The 20359-nt window shown below is 37.4% G+C and overlaps 1 protein-coding gene across 1 annotated transcript; it reads left to right on the top strand.

Moving 5' to 3' along the window:
- Positions 1-3849: 3849 nt before the first annotated feature.
- Positions 3850-4967, top strand: LOC116902999 (mitochondrial import inner membrane translocase subunit Tim23-like). Its single transcript, XM_032905312.1, has one exon. The coding sequence runs from the start codon at positions 3980-3982 to the stop codon at positions 4568-4570; it is 591 nt and encodes a 196-aa protein (XP_032761203.1). The 5' UTR covers positions 3850-3979; the 3' UTR covers positions 4571-4967.
- Positions 4968-20359: the final 15392 nt, after the last annotated feature.

Here is a 20359-nt window from a genome sequence, read left to right as displayed (position 1 = left end):
ATGCAGAACATACAATTATTGGTTTATTAGAAGATGAGTTCTGGTGTAATTTTCAGAACAAATTAATAAGTACACTCTATTCCAGAGTAGAAATGCAATGATACCATTATTGTACTGAATCAAGTCATTAGAGTGAATGCAGACTTCTTTCAATTAACAATGGCACTACTTTCCCCACTGGATATTTTTTTCTTATACAGTTATTTGACATAGAAGAGAAAGAATTCTGACAGTCAATTAAAACTTATGTACTTAAGTAATAATACTTACTAAATTTCATGAGATCGGCTAGGTTATTTTTAAGCTTGACATAAATGAACAAAAGCAGAAAATGTTCATTGAGCAAAAGTACATTAAAATTTAATATCATAAAATGTCAGGGTTTCTTTTAACAAAACTAAAGTGCTTCTAAGATTTTTTTTTTTAAAAAATGCAAGGACAGGAATGGTATTTGAGCCAGACAATAGTTTTTTTTTAATTAATTTGTACTCTAATACTGAATACAGCTAAATATTCATCTTCTCCTTCCATGTACACAAGTGACAAGAGACAGGATTCTACAAAGGCGCATGTAGAATGTATATCACCCACCTGAAATGTCACCTCTGCAGGCCAGGCTCCATCTTTTGTGTTTTTTAACTTCCTGTTTTCTTTACTTTCCATATACTGCCCGTAGGGGTACTAAAGACAAAAATCCCATTTAAGCAAAGAAGTTACATCTCTACATTATTTCACAGTTAATACTTATTTCTTATGATTTCTTTTTCTTTCATCAATTGATATTCAATTAGAAATTATAGCATTAATATGTTGTTTTAAATATTTCAGACAGAACGTCCCAGCATTTTTATATTAAAAGAAAATATATAGTGCTGGCCGTGAGGCTTATTGTAAGTGTATTTTATATACACACTGAGAATCTTTAAAGGACACTGGTTCCCATTGCAAGTGAGTATAAATTACACATAGTCTCTCACTTAGAGATGTAGCCACATGTCTACTTCTCCCTCATGGCTAACATCCTGTCTTGCATGAACCTGTAGAGTACCTGTGCATGCTACTGCAATCTCAGTGAGGTTATGTGGCAAGTTTTGTGCGTCTGTGTTTGCTCTGTGTGTGTGTGTGTGTGTGTGCATGTGTGTATGTGTGTGTGTGTGTGTGAAAGAGAGAAAGAGATTGATAAAGTTATTCTGATTTGTTTGCTTAGGTTGGTTTTGTTTATTTTGTTTTGTTTTGTGTTTGTTTTTAATATTCTTTTGCATTCTAAAATGAAAAAGACAGGTCATTGATATCAGTGGGTAATAAGGTCTGAAGGATCTTGGAGGGGTCAAGGTAGAAAAATCCTAATCAGAATATATTCTATGAAATAAAGCTCAATAATATTTTTGAAAGAATATATACTTACATTACTATAAAATATTACTATTTTAAAATATCTAAAATAAGACCCAAAGGTGTTAAAATAGACATGGAGGGTCATCATAAAAATAAGATACATTATTAATATTCTACCTTGCTCGCTAAAGGTATCCACTACTGAGAAGCGTCAATTAAGTCTGTGACACTGAACTACAAAACAAGAACAGAAACAGAATTTGGACAACCATGAGTACAAAGTGACTCTGTTCAATAAAAACCAAATTCCAGTAAAATCATAAAGCTAGAGAATTGCTGATTCTGCTCATCTATCAAGGCGGTATACAAAACCATGAGATAAGAATGACAGAGTTGAATATACAGTCTGAGAAGAGAGAACTTACTGACTGCTCAAGTTCAGGCTGATGTCAACATCTATATGTTTACACGATGTACTCCATGTCAAGAAGTTTAAAAATGAAGGCCATGCTTCACCAGTGAATATTTTCTTTTCATCCCCAATTATCCTTAATCCTCTGCCAGAGCCTGACAGAGGCAATTGCTTGCAGCCAACAGTTGAATTGAGAACAGGATTCCTAATGAAAGAATTAGAGAAAGGGCTGAGGTAGCTGAGGGGTTTTGCAACCCCATAGGAAGAACAACAGTATCAACTAACTAGATCTCCCAGAGCTCCCAGGAACTAAACCACCATTGAAAGAGTACACATGGACAGACCCATGGCTCCAACCTCATATGTAGCAGAGGATGACCTTATCAAGCATCAATAGAGAGGCCATGCTTGAGCAGTGAATATTTTATATTCATCCCTAAATACCCTTAATCTGTTAATTAATTCATTTTATTTTTTGCATTGATGAAGTATCAAAAGCAGAGCCTTTATTGTGCATTCAAGGCAAACAATCAACCAACTTCCTATATCTCTAACCATAAAATGTGTTCTTAAGATAAAATTTCAAAATTTAGCCCTATTTTTCCCAGTCTACTGTGCACAAAGTAGTAAGATAGGATAAAACAGCTCAGAGTCAAGATGCAGTCACTGAGTAAAAGTAATTGTTGTATATGCACATGGCCTCCAAATTAGATCCCTAAAATCCCACATAAAAGCCAGACATGGTTGTATACCTCTGTCCCCAAGATTATGGGAGAGAAAGATAGGAGAATCTGTAAGGTCTCCTGGTCTCCAATACAACTCCAAATTCAGTGAAAAACCCCATATGAAGGAAATAAACAGAAAGAAGGAGATATTGCTGAGTATCTAATATCTTCCTCTTTCCACTGTGCACACATCTAGGCAAGTGTATACCCCTATGCATGCACACACACACACACACACACACACACACACACACACACCACTGCCTACCCACATATGCATGAAATCACTTTGATTTCAATGGTGGTCTTATTTTAGCATACAAAACTAACAGAGATGCCCATATACATACAAGGAGCACACAGAACTCCAAAAAGATTGGACCAGAAAAGGAATTTCTCCCAACACATAATAGTCAAAACAACAAATGCACAAAACAAAGAAAGAATTTTAAAAGCAGTAAGGGAAAAAGGTGAAGTAGAATATAAAGGTAGACCTATAAGAATTACATCAGACTTCTCACCAGAGACTATGAAAACCAGAAGATCCTGGGCAGATGTTATACAGACACTAAGAAAACACAAATGACAGCCCAGGCTATTCTATCCAGCAAAACTCAATTAACATGGATGGAAAAACAAAGATATTTCATGACCAAGCCAAATTTACACAATACCTTTCTACAAATCCAGCCCCACAAAGGATAATAGATGGAAAACACCAAAACAAGGAGGGGAACTACACCATAGAAGAAGTAAGAAAGTAATGTCATTGCAACAAAACCAAAAGAAGAGAGACACAAAAACCTAATTCCACCTCTAACAACAAAAATAACAGGAAGCAATAATCACTATTTCTTAATATCTCTCAACATCAATGGACTAATTCCACAATAAAAGACATAGAGACTAACAACCTGGTTCGTCCCCCAGCTCAAAAAAAAGAATTAAAAAAAAAAAAAAAAAGACAGAGACTAACAACCTGGATACCTGAAGAGGACCAGAATTTTGCTGCATACAGTAAACACACCTCAGAGACAAAGACAGACACTACTTCACAGTAAAAGGCTGGAAAACAACTTTCCAAACAAATTGACCCAAAAAACAAGCTGGAGTAGCCATTCTAATTTGACTTTTAACCAACAGTCATTAAAAATGGTAAGGAAGGACACTTCATATTCATCAAAGGAAAAATCCACCAAGATGAACTCTCAATCCTAAATATATATGCTCTAAATGCAAGGGCACTTACATTCATAAAAGAAACTTTATGAAAGCTCAAATCACACTTTGCACCTCACCCAATAATAGTAGGAGATTTCAACACCCCACTCTCATCAATGGACAGATCATGGAAACAGAAATTAAACAGAGGGCGCCCGGAAGGTCAGCGTGTGAAGGTGGCAGTAGCAACGCGGGTCTTCCCACTGTTGCTGTCGGGGCCATGGCCGAGCACACGACCCCGGCCTGAGGTGGTGGTGGGAAACCCACCGCTGTTTGCTGCGACCTCATGGAGGGTGGCGGAGGAAGTAGCAACAAATCCACCGGTGGGTTAGCCGGCTTCTTCAGAGCGGGAGGAGCAGGTTACTCGAACGCTGATTTGGCCGGCATCCCGCTGACTGGTATGAACCCCCTGTCTCCTTACTTAAACGTGGACCCACGCTATCTCGTTCAGGATACAGATGAGTTTATTTTGCCAACTGGAGCTAATAAAGCCCGAGGCAGATTTGAACTAGCTTTCTTCACCATTGGAGGATGTCGCATGACAGGGGCTGCATTTGGGGCACTGAACGGGCTTCGTTTAGGATTGAAGGAAACTCAGAGCATGCCCTGGTCCAAACCAAGAAATGTACAGATTTTGAATATGGTGACTAGGCAAGGGGCACTTTGGGCTAATACTCTAGGTTCCCTGGCTTTGCTCTATAGTGCTTTTGGCGTTATCATTGAGAAAACACGGGGTGCAGAAGATGACCTCAACACAGTAGCAGCTGGAACCATGACAGGAATGTTATATAAATGTACAGGTGGTCTTCGAGGAATAGCACATGGTGGCCTGGCGGGACTGACACTCACCAGTGTCTATGCAACTGGGAGCACATGAAAGGTTCCCTGCTCCAACAGTCACTCTGAAGATGTCTGCCACCTCAGGAATGGGGGACACTTCATAGTCATCCAGATCAAGGAATAAGTCAGTCTGGAGCTGCTTTCTCTCTTGCACCTACAATTACTTTGAACAATTGGAGACTCTGATTTGCTGTGACAAAGATCATGGATGCTTAGCCTGGACTGCACTGCTTGCCCTCAGTGAGTGGAAGCCAAACCCTTGGTGGCTCACTGAGAATGTGTTCTCTTCTCCTTTGGAGATGACCTCGCACCTCCTGCCACCAAACTGGAAAACCACTTACTCTCCAAATTTATTACCATGTTAATTCATTTAAAAATCTAAAACTTAATATTGCCCTGTTTTCCAAATAAAGGGTGAAAATACAAAAAAAAAATAGAAAGAAATTAAACAGAGACATAGAGAAACTAACAGAAGTTATGAACCAAATGGATTTAACGGATATTTATAGGACATTTCATCCTAAGACAAAAGGATATACCTTCTTCTCAGCACCTCATGGTACCTTCTCCAAAATTTACCATATAATTGGTCACAAAACAGGCTTCAACATATACAGGAAAATAGAAATAATGCCATGTATCCTATCAAATCATCATGAACTAAGGCTGTTCTTCAATAACAACAATAATGACAGAAAGTCCACATATACATGGAAGTTAAACAATGAAGAAATAAAAAAATTTAAAAAATAATCATGTAAAGTCTGGTTATAGGCCTCAATAAAAATTTTACAAAAGAAGACATAAAAATGGCAGTCAACATGAGGAAAGGCCTCAATACCACCCATCATGAAAGATCTTGAAAACCACAAAGGTCTATCACCTTATTCCTGTTACGAGTTATTAGAATAGACTAGAGGTAAAAATGTTGGAAAGAAAATAGTGAAAAATGATCATGGCATGGTAAATTTGAACAGATATTATGCAAATAATATGGATGTTACCAACACAGCTAAACCTGGAATTACTAAGGGACCCAGAATTCCACCCAGTTGGCATACTGCTTCTCAACTAACATCTTACAAAAAATCAAAGGATTCACACATGCACAAAAATATGTAAAATTGACTACTATGCCTGTGAAGTCACCACTCAAGCTTAAGACAGGGACATTGAGAGTTATAGTTCAACTTAGGCTGCAAAGAATATTTAGAAAGAATAAAAACTAATCACATTTAAAATTTTATTTATTGGAGAAAGGATTTATAATCAAATTATCACCGCTCCCCAAAAGTTATAAATATAGCAAACATGCATATTAAAAGATAGCCTGAATTTAGTAAGGTAAAGCAAACCAAATAACATGACATAGGTAGGCATTGGTCATAATGGCAGTTTTTAATATATCTTAGCTTTGAGAGCAATAATATGTAACAGAACTCTTAGATAATGCTGGAGGGTTGTAAAATGCCAGAGATATTTTGGATAAAGTTTCTTACATTTCACAATGTCAGACATCTAACCCAGCAATCAACTCCCTAAATGTGACTGTTAGAAAAATAATCTGGTAGTTATTATCCCTGTGTTACTAACAGTATTATTTATAATTACCAATGGTACTAAGAGATCAGGATGTCTTGAGTTTTAAGTATGTGAAGAGAAATAAAAAGTAAAGTAAAATGACAAATATAGCTCAACCGTCATACCTGGAAAAGAGACTTAGATGTTTGTTTGTCTAAAATCACTGATTCTTCCTTTCTAAGGCTGGCAACCCTGGTGTTTTGATAAGAGACTAAAATAGAACAAGCACTCGGCATCTCTGCCTTCATGCTGAGACTGTCTACTTTGATCAGATGCCTGTTCAACCACATATTAACCACTTCAGGAACATTGTCTAAAATCAGTAATTTCCCCAGCATAAACAAAGTTTCTCAACACTGAGATGTTCAACGTACTGATTAGGGTTAACAGTGTAGTTCCTAAAGTCTTCTGGTCACTAAATACTAAACTAAAAAGGACACACTAACACTAAAAGAAACCAATTATTGTCTTAAACAACTTGATATTACCAATATTACCCATCCTTTCTCTGGTGCATTTTCTCTTGCAGTCTCCTTGAGGAAACCAGATATGATAGTCAAACATTTTGTAACTGGGGTCCAAGCTGTAGATAGTGTTGTTGTCTACCCTGAAAAGATGAAAACAACTGATAGTAGTGGGGAGAGACTGAGGTTCAGAAAAGATGTAACAGCTTCAGTCTTCAGCATTGCTGCCTGGGAATGAAAGCTTGTCTGATGACAGCTGGAGCTCTAATAAAATAATTTACATGCTGCCCCACCTTGAGCCATCCTTGTTACTTAGCATTTTTGTGTGTGTGGATTGTAGCATAGTTACCCTTTACAGCCAATATCCAGTAATAAGTGAGCACATACCATGTTTGTCTTTCCGAGTTACTTCATTCAGGATGATATTTTCTTATTCCATCCATTCACCTGAAAATTTAGGATGGAATTGTTTTTAATAGCTTATTAGTACTCTATTGAGTAATTGTACCACATTTTCTTTATCCACTCTTTGAGAGACATCAAGGTTGTTTCCAAGTTCTGTCTATTATGAATAAAGTTGTTATGAACAAAGTTAAGCAATTGTCCTTGTTCTATTGTGGAGGATCCTTTGGGTATACGCCCAGGAGTATATAGCTGGGTCTTTCCCCATTTTAAAATAAATTACCAAACTGATTTCCAAAGTGGCCATTAAGTTTTCACACCTACCGGTAATGAAGGAGTGCTTCCTATATTCCACATTCTCACAATTCCTTGAGTTTTTGAGCTGACCAATTATGTTGGTTGTAAAATGAGATCTCAGAGATGTTTTGATTTTCATTTCCCTGGTGGCTCAATTCTTTAAATGCTTCAAGATCATTAAAAATTCCCCTTTTGAGAGTTTTTGGTTCAGATCTGTAGCCTACTTCTTAGTTAGATTACTTGGATGGTTGATAACCATTTTCTTGATATTTTTAATATTTTTTTATATCAGCCCTGTTGGATATGGAGTTGGTGAATGTCTTTTCCAATTCTGCAGGCTGCCATTTAATCCTCACTGAGAGGGAAAAATAGAATAAACATCGTGGATGGATAGGGAGGGAGACAGACTGGAACTGGACAGGGATGAGGATGCAGATGGCACAGCAGGGAAGACAGAGGGAGAAAGTACTACAAGAGGCAACTGGAATCTTGGGGAAAGAGGCATCTCTTGGAAAAGGTAGAGACTGAGGACAGGAAACTCAAAGAAATCTATGAGGGTGGCCCTAACTAAGTCTCCTAGCAATGGGGGGACATGGAACCTGAACCAGCCATCTCTTGTAACCAGGTGAGAATTCCCATGGAGAGATTAGGACACCAGCCCAGTCACAAAACTACTGACCTAGAATTTGTCTCCTGCCTACAAAATGTGCAGGAATAAAGATAGACCAGAAATTGAACGAATGGTCAATCAATAAATAATCCAGCTTGATACCATGAATGGGAGCCCACCCCTTACACTGTTAACGATATTTAGGTATACTTGCAAAAAGGAATATAGCATAGGTGTCATCAGAGACATTTCAACCAGCAACTGATAGAACCAGATGTAGAGGCCCATAGCCAAACATTGGTCAGAGCTTAGGCACTCTTTGGAAGAGAGGGAGGAAGGATTATAGGAGCTAGAGTGGTCAAGGACACCACAAGAAAACATATAGAATCAATTAACTTGGACTAATAGGAATAGAGAGACTTAACCACCTATGGGACTGACTTGGCCTTCTGCACATATATAACAATTCTGTAGCTTTGGCTTCATATGGGACTCCTAACAACAGGAGCAGAGAATATCTTTTACTTTGCTGCTTGTCTTTGAGACCCTTTTCCTTTACTGAGATTCATCTTCTAATCTCAACAGGAGAAGATGAACCTAGTCTTACTGCAATTTGATATGCTAGGGCTGGTTAATACCCATTAGAGGTCTCCCCTTTTGTGAAGAGAAATGGAGAAGGAATAGATGGGGGAGGGAGACTGTGGGAAGAGGAGGGAAGGCAAACTGTGGTTTGGATATAAAGTAAATAAATGAGTTATTTTTAAAAAATACTGAATTACAAGCAAACATAAAATATACTAACTAAAAGGAAAGCTTTGGAATGCAAAAATAAATTCACAAGAATATTTGATATAACATTTATACCAAATAATAATATTAATGTCAAAAGAAATATATAAACATTCCAGATACTAAAAACAAACAATTCCCACCAAGACAAAGCAGCCTCAACATTGTAAATGGTATAATTCTCTGACAGACCATGCCTAGGCAATGTTGATATCATACAACCTCCTGACATTTGCCTTGTCCCTTCTCTCTATGACTTCCAAATCATCACTACCACATCAGAAAGATAGACTCAGAGATCAATCTCTTTTTCTCCCGTGTCCACACACTAAGAAATAAATTATTTTAACGGTGTATTTTATTAATCTGTTATAATTATGTTGATTATGAAGTCACCCTTGAAGGGGAAGGATTCCCAGTGCCAAATAGTCACTAAATGATTAACACACAGAATTCTTCTGACCATAAGTTTAAGAAAGAAAAGATAGCAAAGTCACTATGAAAGGAGAGACATCATGCTTGTATCTTCTTCTTTATCATCCATCAGGTGCCTTGTTGGCCCAAGGGAAGGAAGTGCAGTGTTTCTCATCGAGGCATACTCTAAGCCCCTGTTACAGTTGTTGGGACTAGGTGGCAAAGTGAAACTGATTAACTCATGGACAGAGAGCAGCAGAGGACAGAAGAGACTACTAATAAAGGTAGTTAGGGTGTCTGATGGGCAACCACTCACATGCACTGACCCTCTCTGACAATGGAAACACTCAAGTCCCAAGAGCAGAAAGTGGGCTGACAACAGCTGTCCAAATAAGAGCAGAGTGTACGAAAGAAATAAAAACATGAATTTAATGAACATGCTTGCTTTTCACATGGCAGAGTCCTAGTATGACCAACCCATGAATGGCATGTGGAAGCTTGCAAAGATTACAATTGTGAACAGCTAGGAACTTACTAAGAGTTTGAAAACTCTTCCCTTATTGGTCCAAAGCTCACCTCATTGAGTGTATCTGACCTTTAGCCAATCAAGGCCCAGCTGGTTTCTTACTAAATGCAGGAGTGCCTAAGGCATCAACTTTTTTATTATTATTTTTTTTTTTTTACGGTGGAACTTGTAGGAGTGAGACAGAAAGAATTCAGTGCAAGACTCCTGGCTCTCCCTGAGGATTTCAGCCTCAGATTGCCTGAGCCTGAGGCTTCTGCCTCCTTAAGGAGCTCACTGGAGATGGACACTCTGCAAACTCCCTAAGCCTAAGGCTTCTGCTTCAGGCAGAAAGTTCTCTGAGGCCAGCCTCCAGAAATCAACTATCATCTCTAGGCAGCATATTACTTCCAGAGACTTCCAACTTCATCCTTCATGTCATGCTGCCATCAGGAGACATGGCCTTGTCAATTCCATCAGTCACTTGTATATATACAGCTGCAAGTGTATACCTTAAACCCTTCATCTTCAACTCAGGCACCCAGAAGCACTCTGGGTACTTAGAGCTGGGACACTTGCCAGTTCTTCCGTTAGCACACTCTCTTAGTACAGAGGGCCCTATGTTTGTTTTTGCTTGTTTGTTTTGGTTTTTTTTTGTTTTTCATTCCAACAGTTACCTCCTGCATGGCTATGGCAAATAAAAAGTTACTCTTATTTTTCCTTTGTTCTACTTACCTCATTCCTTGTAGGAATGACAGAAACTGGTTGCAAACTTTAAATGGTGTGTGTCTACAAACGGTTTCACTGTGGTCCAAACCTGTCATTTGAAGATTTGGCCTTTATGATCTAAACAATTTCTACTAAGTCATACTCCTTAAAAATTGCCCACCACCTCCCAACAGCAGCATTCTGGAAAGCAAGACCCAAATTGTAGCAAATAACAAAATGATGCATTGCTTGCCTCACACATAATTGGTAAAATTAAGTGGCTGTGAAGTCTAATTATAAATGACCTCATATTTAGTAATAATGAAGAAGTCTTTTACTTGAGAAAACTGTTGCCTCTGGGAAATGTGTGGCATTATCTGGAAGCAGTCCTCGCTGTAAATGGAGAGAGGACTACAACATCTCCTCATTTGACGTTTGCAGTGTGAGAATGAAAAGATGTTTTGACTCACGTATCTGCACAGGGAAGTTTACACAACAAAGAATTTTCAGCACCAAATGTCAAGAGTAGTGCTGCTGAGAAACCCTGCTGTAGTGCAAATGGGTTCTCCCAGCATTGGTACTGAGAAGGCAAAATGATATATGCATATCACGAAACACTGTGGCAGTGTCTTACAAAGGTAAATTTGAACGTAGCACATGCCCCAGCAATTCTACATCTAAATATTTACTCAGGAGGTATGAAAATACATTTACACACAAAGACTTGAATGGGAGTGTCCACAGCAGCAACATCTGTTACAGTAAGAAACCAGAAATAAGGACAAATAAGTAAACAAATTTTGACACTCATAAGATGTAAGTTTATGATTCAGAAAAACAAAACAAAACACATATCCATCACAGCACTGCAAAAGGAAGAACATTCAGGAAAAAGGCCAAAGACAGGAACACTTTGGTGCTTTCTTCAGTCATGTTTAATGGAAATTCTAGAAAAGGTAGAACCATCATGATGATATCAGATCAGTGGTTTTTTAGAAAGGAGTAGGGAAAGGGCATGAAAGAAAAAGACAGAAATGTGAGAGGTGATAGAACTCTTCTGCTTCTTAATTTGATTTTTCTTTTTATTGTTTGAGAATTTCACACATGCAGGTAGTATGTTTTCATCTAATCTATACCCCATTCTTTTCCCTCTAATTCTGTTTATTTCACTATTCCTTCCCAATGTCCTCGGATACTTTTTCAAACCTACTGAGTTCAGTCAGGGTTGGCTATATGTAAATAAGTGTTGGGCTATGCACTAGAGCATGAGTAGACTCTCAGGAAGAACATCCCTGAGGCCAGGTAATTTTCCCTCTCTTCATTAACAATAAATTCCCATGGCTCTTCAGTTAGGAATAGGGCTTAGTGAGTCTCTCCCTAATCCATGCTTGGATTTTGTCTGGTTTGATCCTGTACATACTGTTAAATGCTCGTGTGTACACCTGTCTTACAGTGCTACCGGGCAAGTGAAGTATTCAACAGTATTTCTTATCTAGCTCTTAACCTAGTTAACGAAGAGCAAACAGGATTGATGGGGAGACAGTGAGTTTATACTAAAGTTCTGTAACATCAACTGCGAGTGGTTCACATTTCTAAACTGATTAACAGCACTAGAAAATAGATTCTTACATGTTCCAATTTTTTTCTGATGGACTTGTTCTGGACAAACATGAGGAGGAATGAAGGAAAGTGAGACAACTGGTACTGTGCAGCCATTTCCTATGAACTGAAACATTTCCTGCTGGAGACTCAAGGGGGTCATCTAAAGCTGGGAAATCTCTTCTTGCAAGTCTCAGGAATGTTAGGAAACTTAGCAAGCTCACAAAGCCCTGAAACTATTGGATCCACTATATCCACACAGTCATAAAAGCAGGAGTCAATTGCCTGGGAGCAGAAGCTCCTGCCTGTTGTAACTGCCATGCAACTTATGCAGGAGCCTGGTGAACTCACTGTCTTAGGGCTACTAACAAATGCATGAGTACTCCTGTTTCAATAACAAAAATATGTAAACAAATAAATACACATATACCCCACCAGTACAGACTGAAGATTGGAAAGCAAAGATGGTTCCAAGGTCCTGAGTTGGGCACCCAGGGATGAACCAATATCTGGGCAAGCCAGCCATGCCCATCATTGCTTACTCCCTCCATGGTTGTGCTTTGCTGGGGACTCAGATAATGTTTGTGGCACACATGACCACTGAGGACCGCAAATGTCTGTAATCTTTGCGGAAACCTGAAGTCATGTAAACCATGCTGCCGCTGAGGCCCATACTGTTTAAATGGCCTGTGAAACCAGCTTGGGTCATGGTGATGTCCAGACCCATAGTGCCACTGAGGCGCACAACTGTGTCCAGGGCCTGACTACAGCTGGGTGTCTCCGTTGATGTCAATGGTCCTCATTACCACCAATGGCCATGCAGCAACCTGAATTCAAGTTGATGTCTGTGGGCTAAGCGGTTGCCACGGTCCTGGTTTATGAACTGGGTAGCCTCCAGGGGTCTTGGATGGACCATGGTCATGGTTGGTTCTTTCACCAGAAACCATGTGTAGGCCCATGTTCCATGCTCCCAATGATTGAGAAAAGCAAGAAGGTTACTTTTGCTGTCATACTGATGACTGCAGACAAACAGTTGAGAGGGAAGAATAAGGAAGGTATCTGTAACAACCTCTACCCATTCCCCCTAAAAATCCACCATCACAACAACAACCAAAATGTAAGAGCCTAGACCGGAAGGGACAGAAGAGAACTCTTTAAACGTGTGACAGACATGACAAAGAGCAGTTCTCCACAGTTGAGGGCTTCTAATGAAAGTGAGGGTGGGGAAAGACTCAGTTCTATTTAAGAAACAGCCCATGGAGAGTTTGACCATATACAAGTGAGTGTATGAATATTATGAAGTGCAATTCTCTTTGGGTTTTGGTTTTCTGGTTTTTTTTTTCTTTTTTCCTTATTTTTATTTCTTACTTCTTTTGGAGGCAGGAGGTTACAGGAGAGATCTGGACATGTAAGAACTGAGAAAGGATTATGATTGTGGCGCATAATGTGAAACGCTCAAAGAATCCATAAAAGTGACATATGAGGAAAAAACGACTCCAAAACACACAGAGGTAAACTTGTAAAAACACTGAGCATACATAATTTAACTTTTAAAGTCTACTAAAATCACAGCATATTCTAACTTCTATTTGAATACCTTGTCATATAAATTAGAAACAAAAGAGTTCAAACTCTTAATTCTATTAAACCAAACCTTCAATATTTCATGCTTGCAAAGTAAATGGAATTATTCTATTTTTTAAAGAAGTACATGCATACACATTCAACTATTTGAATGCATATCTATTATAGTTGACATATTTATAACATAAGGCTATTGAAAACAATAAAGAAGCTACAATTTTCAAATTATTATTAATTAAAAAACACATTTCTACCTGTTTAAGAATCACCCATAAAATTTCACAATTTATTTCTACTTAGTATTAATGTGTCCACAAATGCATATATGCATGTGCTATTCAAATATCAAAGGCAATTTTAACTATAACGTAGAGTTACAACATAGCTACTTATCAACCCACTTTTAATATTGTTTTATAAAGGATACTTTTTAACAAATGATACTGAATTTCCCCAATTACAGGTCAAAGTAACTTACAAGAAAATATCGATTACTTCAAGAAATAAAAGATTAAAAAAAAACACATCTCAGTACAAGCTTGGCTACACAGTGCTTTTGAAGGTAAGAATTGCATTTGTCTAGACTTTAAAACCCAAGTTTAGATAAAGAATCCAGCAATAAATCTGAACGGCGTAAGGGATAAAAGGGACAGGGTTTTATTAATGCTTATCACTCCTTAGGTCCTTGCAGTTCAATGACAGTTTCAAAAGGATGTGCTGATAAAGGATTTGCCTGGAGTTGACACAGTGTGCTACGCTTCCAGTAAGCCTCTTGTGGAACAAAGAAAGACAGACACTTCTGAAGTGAATAGGAAAGTGACAGCTCTGAACCCAAATGGAAACCTTTCCCTTAGGCTTTTTAAGTGATGTGTGTGTGTGTGTGTGTGTGTGTGTGTGTGTGTGTGTGTGTGTGTGTGTGTGTGTGAGAGAGAGAAAGAGAGAGAGAGAGAGAGAGAGAGAGAGAGAGAGAGAGAGAGAGAGAGACTGTGGTAGTTCAATAAAGCTGCACTGAAAATTATTTTCCTGTTTTCCACAATCATTGAGAGCATATGCCAAAAGTCTTAATATTTGGCAAAATAGCATTGTCTGCATTTTATTGCAGGTCTAAATTTCTCTGTATTTTTCTTAATCACATCACTGAAAATGTCAATGTAGTAGTAATGATAACCTCACCCAACAAATGCTTAAACTGCATTTTTTAACCCAATCAAACATCAAAATATGTAACGACAGAAAACATCATCTGAAATTAAAATCTATATATACAGTGCACCATGTTCTAATAGACAAAATCCAAGATGGTAGATTAAAGCTGAATTAAATTTTATTCATTTGTTCTAGTAGCTAATGCTATATATCTTTTCTGCAGGGTTAACTTGAATGTAAGAAAAAGTGTCTTGAAAAATATAACAATTATACACTTTTATTTCCTTTGGGTTTGTACTAATAATGAAATTATTAGCTTTTATTTATTTGCTATTTTAATATAAATAGCTATATACTTTTATATTATATAATCTGTGAATTATTTGGAGTTTCTATTTCTGTGATGAAACACTGTGACCAAAAAGCAAGTTGGGAAGTAAAGGGTTTACAGTAGTCTTACACATTCTCCTTGTAGTCCATCGTTAAAGAAAGCAAGGGCAGGAACTCGAACTAGGAAACTAGATGCAGGAGCTGATGCAGAGGCAAAGGCTTTTTACTGGCTTGTTCATCATGGCTTGCTTGCTATGCTTTCTTATAGAACCCAGGACCACCAGTCCAGAAAGAGTCACCCACAGTGGCCTGGTTCCTCCCACATCAATCACTAATCAATAAAATGTCCTACAGTTGAGTACTTATAAAAGTATTTTGTCAATTGAGAATCCCTCTTTTCAGATAACTTTAGCTGGTGTCAAGTTGACTAGGCAGGACAATCTGGAAAATATAAGGATACTTCATCTTCCATAGTAAGGTTTGGGGATCACTAACACTGTAGTATATATGGTTATTTTTTTCTTTATAGTAATCAAATAATCATGATATACATTCTGGATCTTTATGTCTCGGTGAAATTTTCATAAGCATGAGTCAAATGATAAAATAATTGTGAAATACTGCTAAAACTGGGGATAGTTTTTCACAGAGAATTTTTAAGCTATCCTGAAACTATATATATCATTGGAATTATTAGAGTACCTAAAATTTAATCTTTAAATATTAGAGAATAAAGGTAAGGAAACAACTAAATATGTTCGAAGTAAAGAAAATTAAAATTTATGTGAGATTTCTCAGAATCACAGTCACTAACTCAAGAGAAAGTTAAGCTTATGCATACATACAGTGCTTTCAGGAAGTGTTGTCTTTAAGGGGAGAAAGTGGTCCTTCCTTTATCTTACTTACTACATATGTTTGTTTAAGTTACTATAAAATATGGATACATACCTATGCCTTAGTCCCTGTTCTATTACCATGAAGTGACACCATAACCAAGAGCACTCTTACAAAAGAAAGCATTTAATGAGGTGCAAGGTTCTTGCTTATATGTTTCAAGGATTAATCTTCATGGCAGGAAGCAGACAGTCATAGTGCTAGAACACTAACTATGACCTTAGTATCCTGATTAGCACTAGCAGGCCGAGAGAAATTAAGTTTCAATTTAATTTATTCAACCTTATGCACAACATATATATATATATATATATATATAATTTGATAATGCTGCTATGAATGTGGAAGTGCACATTAGTACTTCACATACATGATTCCTTTGGAAATATGATCAACAGTGTAACTATTGAATGAGATAGTTCTGCTTCTGGTCAGTTCTTGAGGAACACTCATGCTGTTCTTCCTAATTTCTGTACAAATTTGGATCTCTATAAACATTTTAAAAGGTTGTCTTTATTCACATACTTGTCAGTATGTGCAATCTATAGTATTTTTGTAAACAGCTATTCTTACGGAACTGATATGGTATCATTGTGGTTTGATTTGCATTTCCTTAATAATTAGTGCTGCTGAGGATTATTTTTTTCATGTACCTGCTGGCCTTTCATGTCTTCTAATAAGAAACACCTATGTCAATCTGCTGCCTGGAATTGACCATGTGCCACAGCTCTCCACACCCCAATCCTGGCCCCAAGATAGCTTGTCCCCCAGAACATCTGATATACCTCAGCTCATAAGTGAGACCACCACTACTGTCACAATACTTAGCCCAAGTGGAACATGCCCAGGATCCATAGGACCGAGGAACCATGGATCAGCAAAGTACAAGATCCTTCGGGTTTCCATCTGCTCCCCTGAGCTGACCCTATGCCACAGCTCTACATACACCAATGAAACCTTGAGATAGCTTGTCCCCTAGGAGTGATGACACACCTAAGCTCACAGGCTCACAGGCTTACAGGCTCACAGGCATACAGGAGGGACAAGCTCCAGTCAGGGACAGCAGGACCAGCTAACCAGAAGGCAAAAGGCAAGCAAAAGAATGTAATCAATAGAAACCAATGCTACCTGACATATCTAGAAAGCCCTGGATACCCCAACACAAAAGAAAAGCAAGATTCTGATCTAAAATCCCAGCCCATGATGATTATAGAAGACTTCAAGAAGGAAAAAAAATGATTCCCTTAAAGAGAATACAAGTAAACAGGTAGAAGCACTTAAAAAGGAAACATATAAATCCCTTAAAGGAATATAGGAAAACAAACAAACAGGTGAAGGAATTGAAAAAAAAAAAAAAACATCCAGGGTTTAAAACTGGAAATACAAACAATAAAAAAGTCACAAAATAAGACAACCCTAGAGATAGAAAACCTAGGAAAAAGATCAGGAGTTATAGATGCAAGCATCACCAACAAAATAAAAGAGATAGAAGAGAGAATCTCAGGTGCAAAACATACTACATAAAACGTCAGCACAACAGTCAAAGAAAATGCAAAATGCAAAAACCTCCTAACCCCAAACATCCGGGAAATCCAGGACACAATGAAAGAACAACCTAATAATAAAATGTATAGAATATAGCTAAAATTCCTAACTCAAAGGCCAGTAATATCTTCAAAACATTTTAAAAAAATCCTTTCTAACCTAAAGAAAGATATCCATAAACACACGATGATAAGCCTACAGAATCCTGCAAACCAATTGAGAGGCCAGAAAGAAATTCTCCTCATCATTTAAAATAATTAAAGGAATATTAAAATCATTAAGGAAAATGGCAAAATAAGCAAAAAAGGCAACTTATAGATTATACCTGTTCTCCACAGAGACTTAAAGCCAGAAGATCTTCCCTCAGATTCATACAAACCCTAAGGAAAAAAAAATGCCAAACCAGATTACTATATCCAATAAAACTATCAAATACCATAGATGTAGAAACCAAGATATTCCATGACAAACCCAAATTTAAATTTAAATAATATCTCTTCACAAACAAAAACTCACCCTAAAAAGAGTAATAGATGGAAAGCTCCAACACAGAAGGGAAATTACACACACACACACACACACACACACACAGGTAATCTAATCTTCATCAAAAACCCAAAGAAGATAGTCACAAAAACAAGAGTTTACCTCTAACAAAAATAAGGGAAACCAACAGTCACTGGTCCCTGGTATTTCCCTTAACATCAATGGACTCCATTTCCCGTAATAAAAAGAGACATATTAACGGACTGGATATTAAAACGAGACCTGGCTTTCTGCAGCATAAAAGAAATACCTCAGTGACAAAGAAAAACAATACCTCAAAGAAAAATGCTGAAATCATTTCCAAACAAATGGTCCCAAGAAACAAGATAAAGTACACATTCTAATATCAGATAAAATCAAATTTCAACAAAAAGTTATTTAAAAAGATGAGGATGGGAATGTCAGACTCATCAAAGGAAAGATCAATCAAGATGAACTCTCAATTCTGATCATCTATATCCTAAATGCAATACCACCCACATTTGTAAAGGAAATGCTACTAATGCTCACAGCACACATTGAACCTCACACAATAATATGGTGCAACTTCAACACTCCACTTGCAACCAATGGACAAATTATGGAAACAGAAACTAAACAGAGAAATAGTGAAACTAACAGAAGTTATGAACACTTTATTCAAAAACAAAAGGATATAACTTCTTCTCACAACCTCATACTACCTTCTAAAATAATGACCATATAATTAGTCACAAAGAGGCCTCAACAGGTAAAATAAAATTGATGTAACCCCATGCATGCTATCAGATTACCACAGACTAGGGCTGGTCTTCTATAACAACAAAACCAACAGAAATCCCACAGACACATAGAAGCAGAACAATGTTCTACTCAATGATAACTTGGTCAGGGAAGAGATAAAGAAAAAAATTAAAGATTTCAGAATTTAATGAAAATAAAGTCAAAATCAAAATATACCCAAACTCTTTGGACACAATGAAAGCAGTGCTAAGAGAAAAACTCAAGATCTGAGTGCCTTCAAATAGAAACCAGAGAGAGCATATACTAGCAGCTTGAGAGGACACGTAGAAGCTCTAGAACAAAAAGAAGCAAATACACCCAAGAGGAGAAGGTGGTATGAAATAATCAAACTCAAGGATGAAATCAATGAAGTAGAAACAAAAAGAACTATACAAAGAATCAACAAAACCAGTAGCTGGTTTTTTGAGAAAATCAACAAGACAGATAAACTCTTAGCCAGACTAACCAGAGGGCACAGAGACAGTATGCAAATTAACAAAGTCAAGAAGAAATGAAAAGGAGATACAACAGAATCTGAGAAAATTCAAAAAATCATCTGATCCTACTACAAAACCCTATATTCAATAAAACTGAAAAATGGATGAAATGAACACCCTCTAGAAAGATACCAGGTAACAAAAGTTAAATCAGGATCAGATAAACCATCTAAACAGTCCATAATCACTAAAAAAGAAATAGAAGCTGTTATTAAAAGTCTTCGAACCAAAAAAAAAAAAAAAAAAAAAAAGCCAGGACCCAACGGATTTTGTACAGAATTCTATCAGACCTTCGAATAAGACCTAATACCAATACTCTTCAAACAATTCCAAAAAATAGAAACAGAGGGAACACGCCTTAATTTTTTCTATGAGGTCACAGTTGCACTGATAACCAAAACCACACAAAGAACCAAAAAGAAACAGAAGTTCAGAAAAATTTCCCTTATGAATAGTGATGCAAAATGATGCAATAAAATTCACAAGAACTGAATCTAACAACACATCTGTGGTGGTTTGCATATGTTTAGCGCAGTGAGTGGCACTATTAGCAGGTGTGACCTTGTTGGAGGAAGTGAGTCATTGTTGGGGCAGGCTTAGAGACCCTCTTCCTAGCTGCCTGAGGATGCTCCGTCAATTCCTGGCTTCCTTTGGATGAAGATGTAGAACTCTCAGCTCCTCCTGCACCTGGATGCTGCCATGATCCTGCCCTGATGATAATGGACTGAACCTCTGAACCTGTAAGCCAGCCCCAATTAAATGTTGTCCTTTATAAAACTTACATTGGTCATGGTGTCTGCTCACAGCAATAAGACCCTAACTAAGACAAAATCAAAATGATCATTCACCATTATGAAGTAGGTTACATCACAGGGATGCAGGTATCAAATAATATAAGGAAATTCATTGCCATAATTCACTATATAAACAAACTCAAAAAACCCACGTGATCATTTCAATAGATGCTGAAAATGAATTTAACAAAATTCAACAACCCTTAATGTTAAAATATCATGAAACGATCAGGAATTAAAGGCCCATACCTAAACTATCAACAAAAGAACTTCTGAGGGAATCACTATCCCTGACATCAAGCTCTACTACAGAGAAATCATGATAAAAACTGCATGGTATACATTCAGAAACAGGCAGGTAT

The sequence above is a fragment of the Rattus rattus genome, chromosome 6 (genome assembly GCF_011064425.1).
Source record: "Rattus rattus isolate New Zealand chromosome 6, Rrattus_CSIRO_v1, whole genome shotgun sequence".
Taxonomy (NCBI): Eukaryota; Metazoa; Chordata; class Mammalia; order Rodentia; family Muridae; genus Rattus; species Rattus rattus.
This window is presented reverse-complemented; position numbering and strand designations above follow the sequence as displayed.

Excerpts from the sequence above, each read along its gene's own strand:
- LOC116902999 (XM_032905312.1), top strand. The coding sequence starts at position 3,980 with ATGGAGGGTGGCGGAGGAAGTAGCAACAAATCCACCGGTGGGTTAGCC.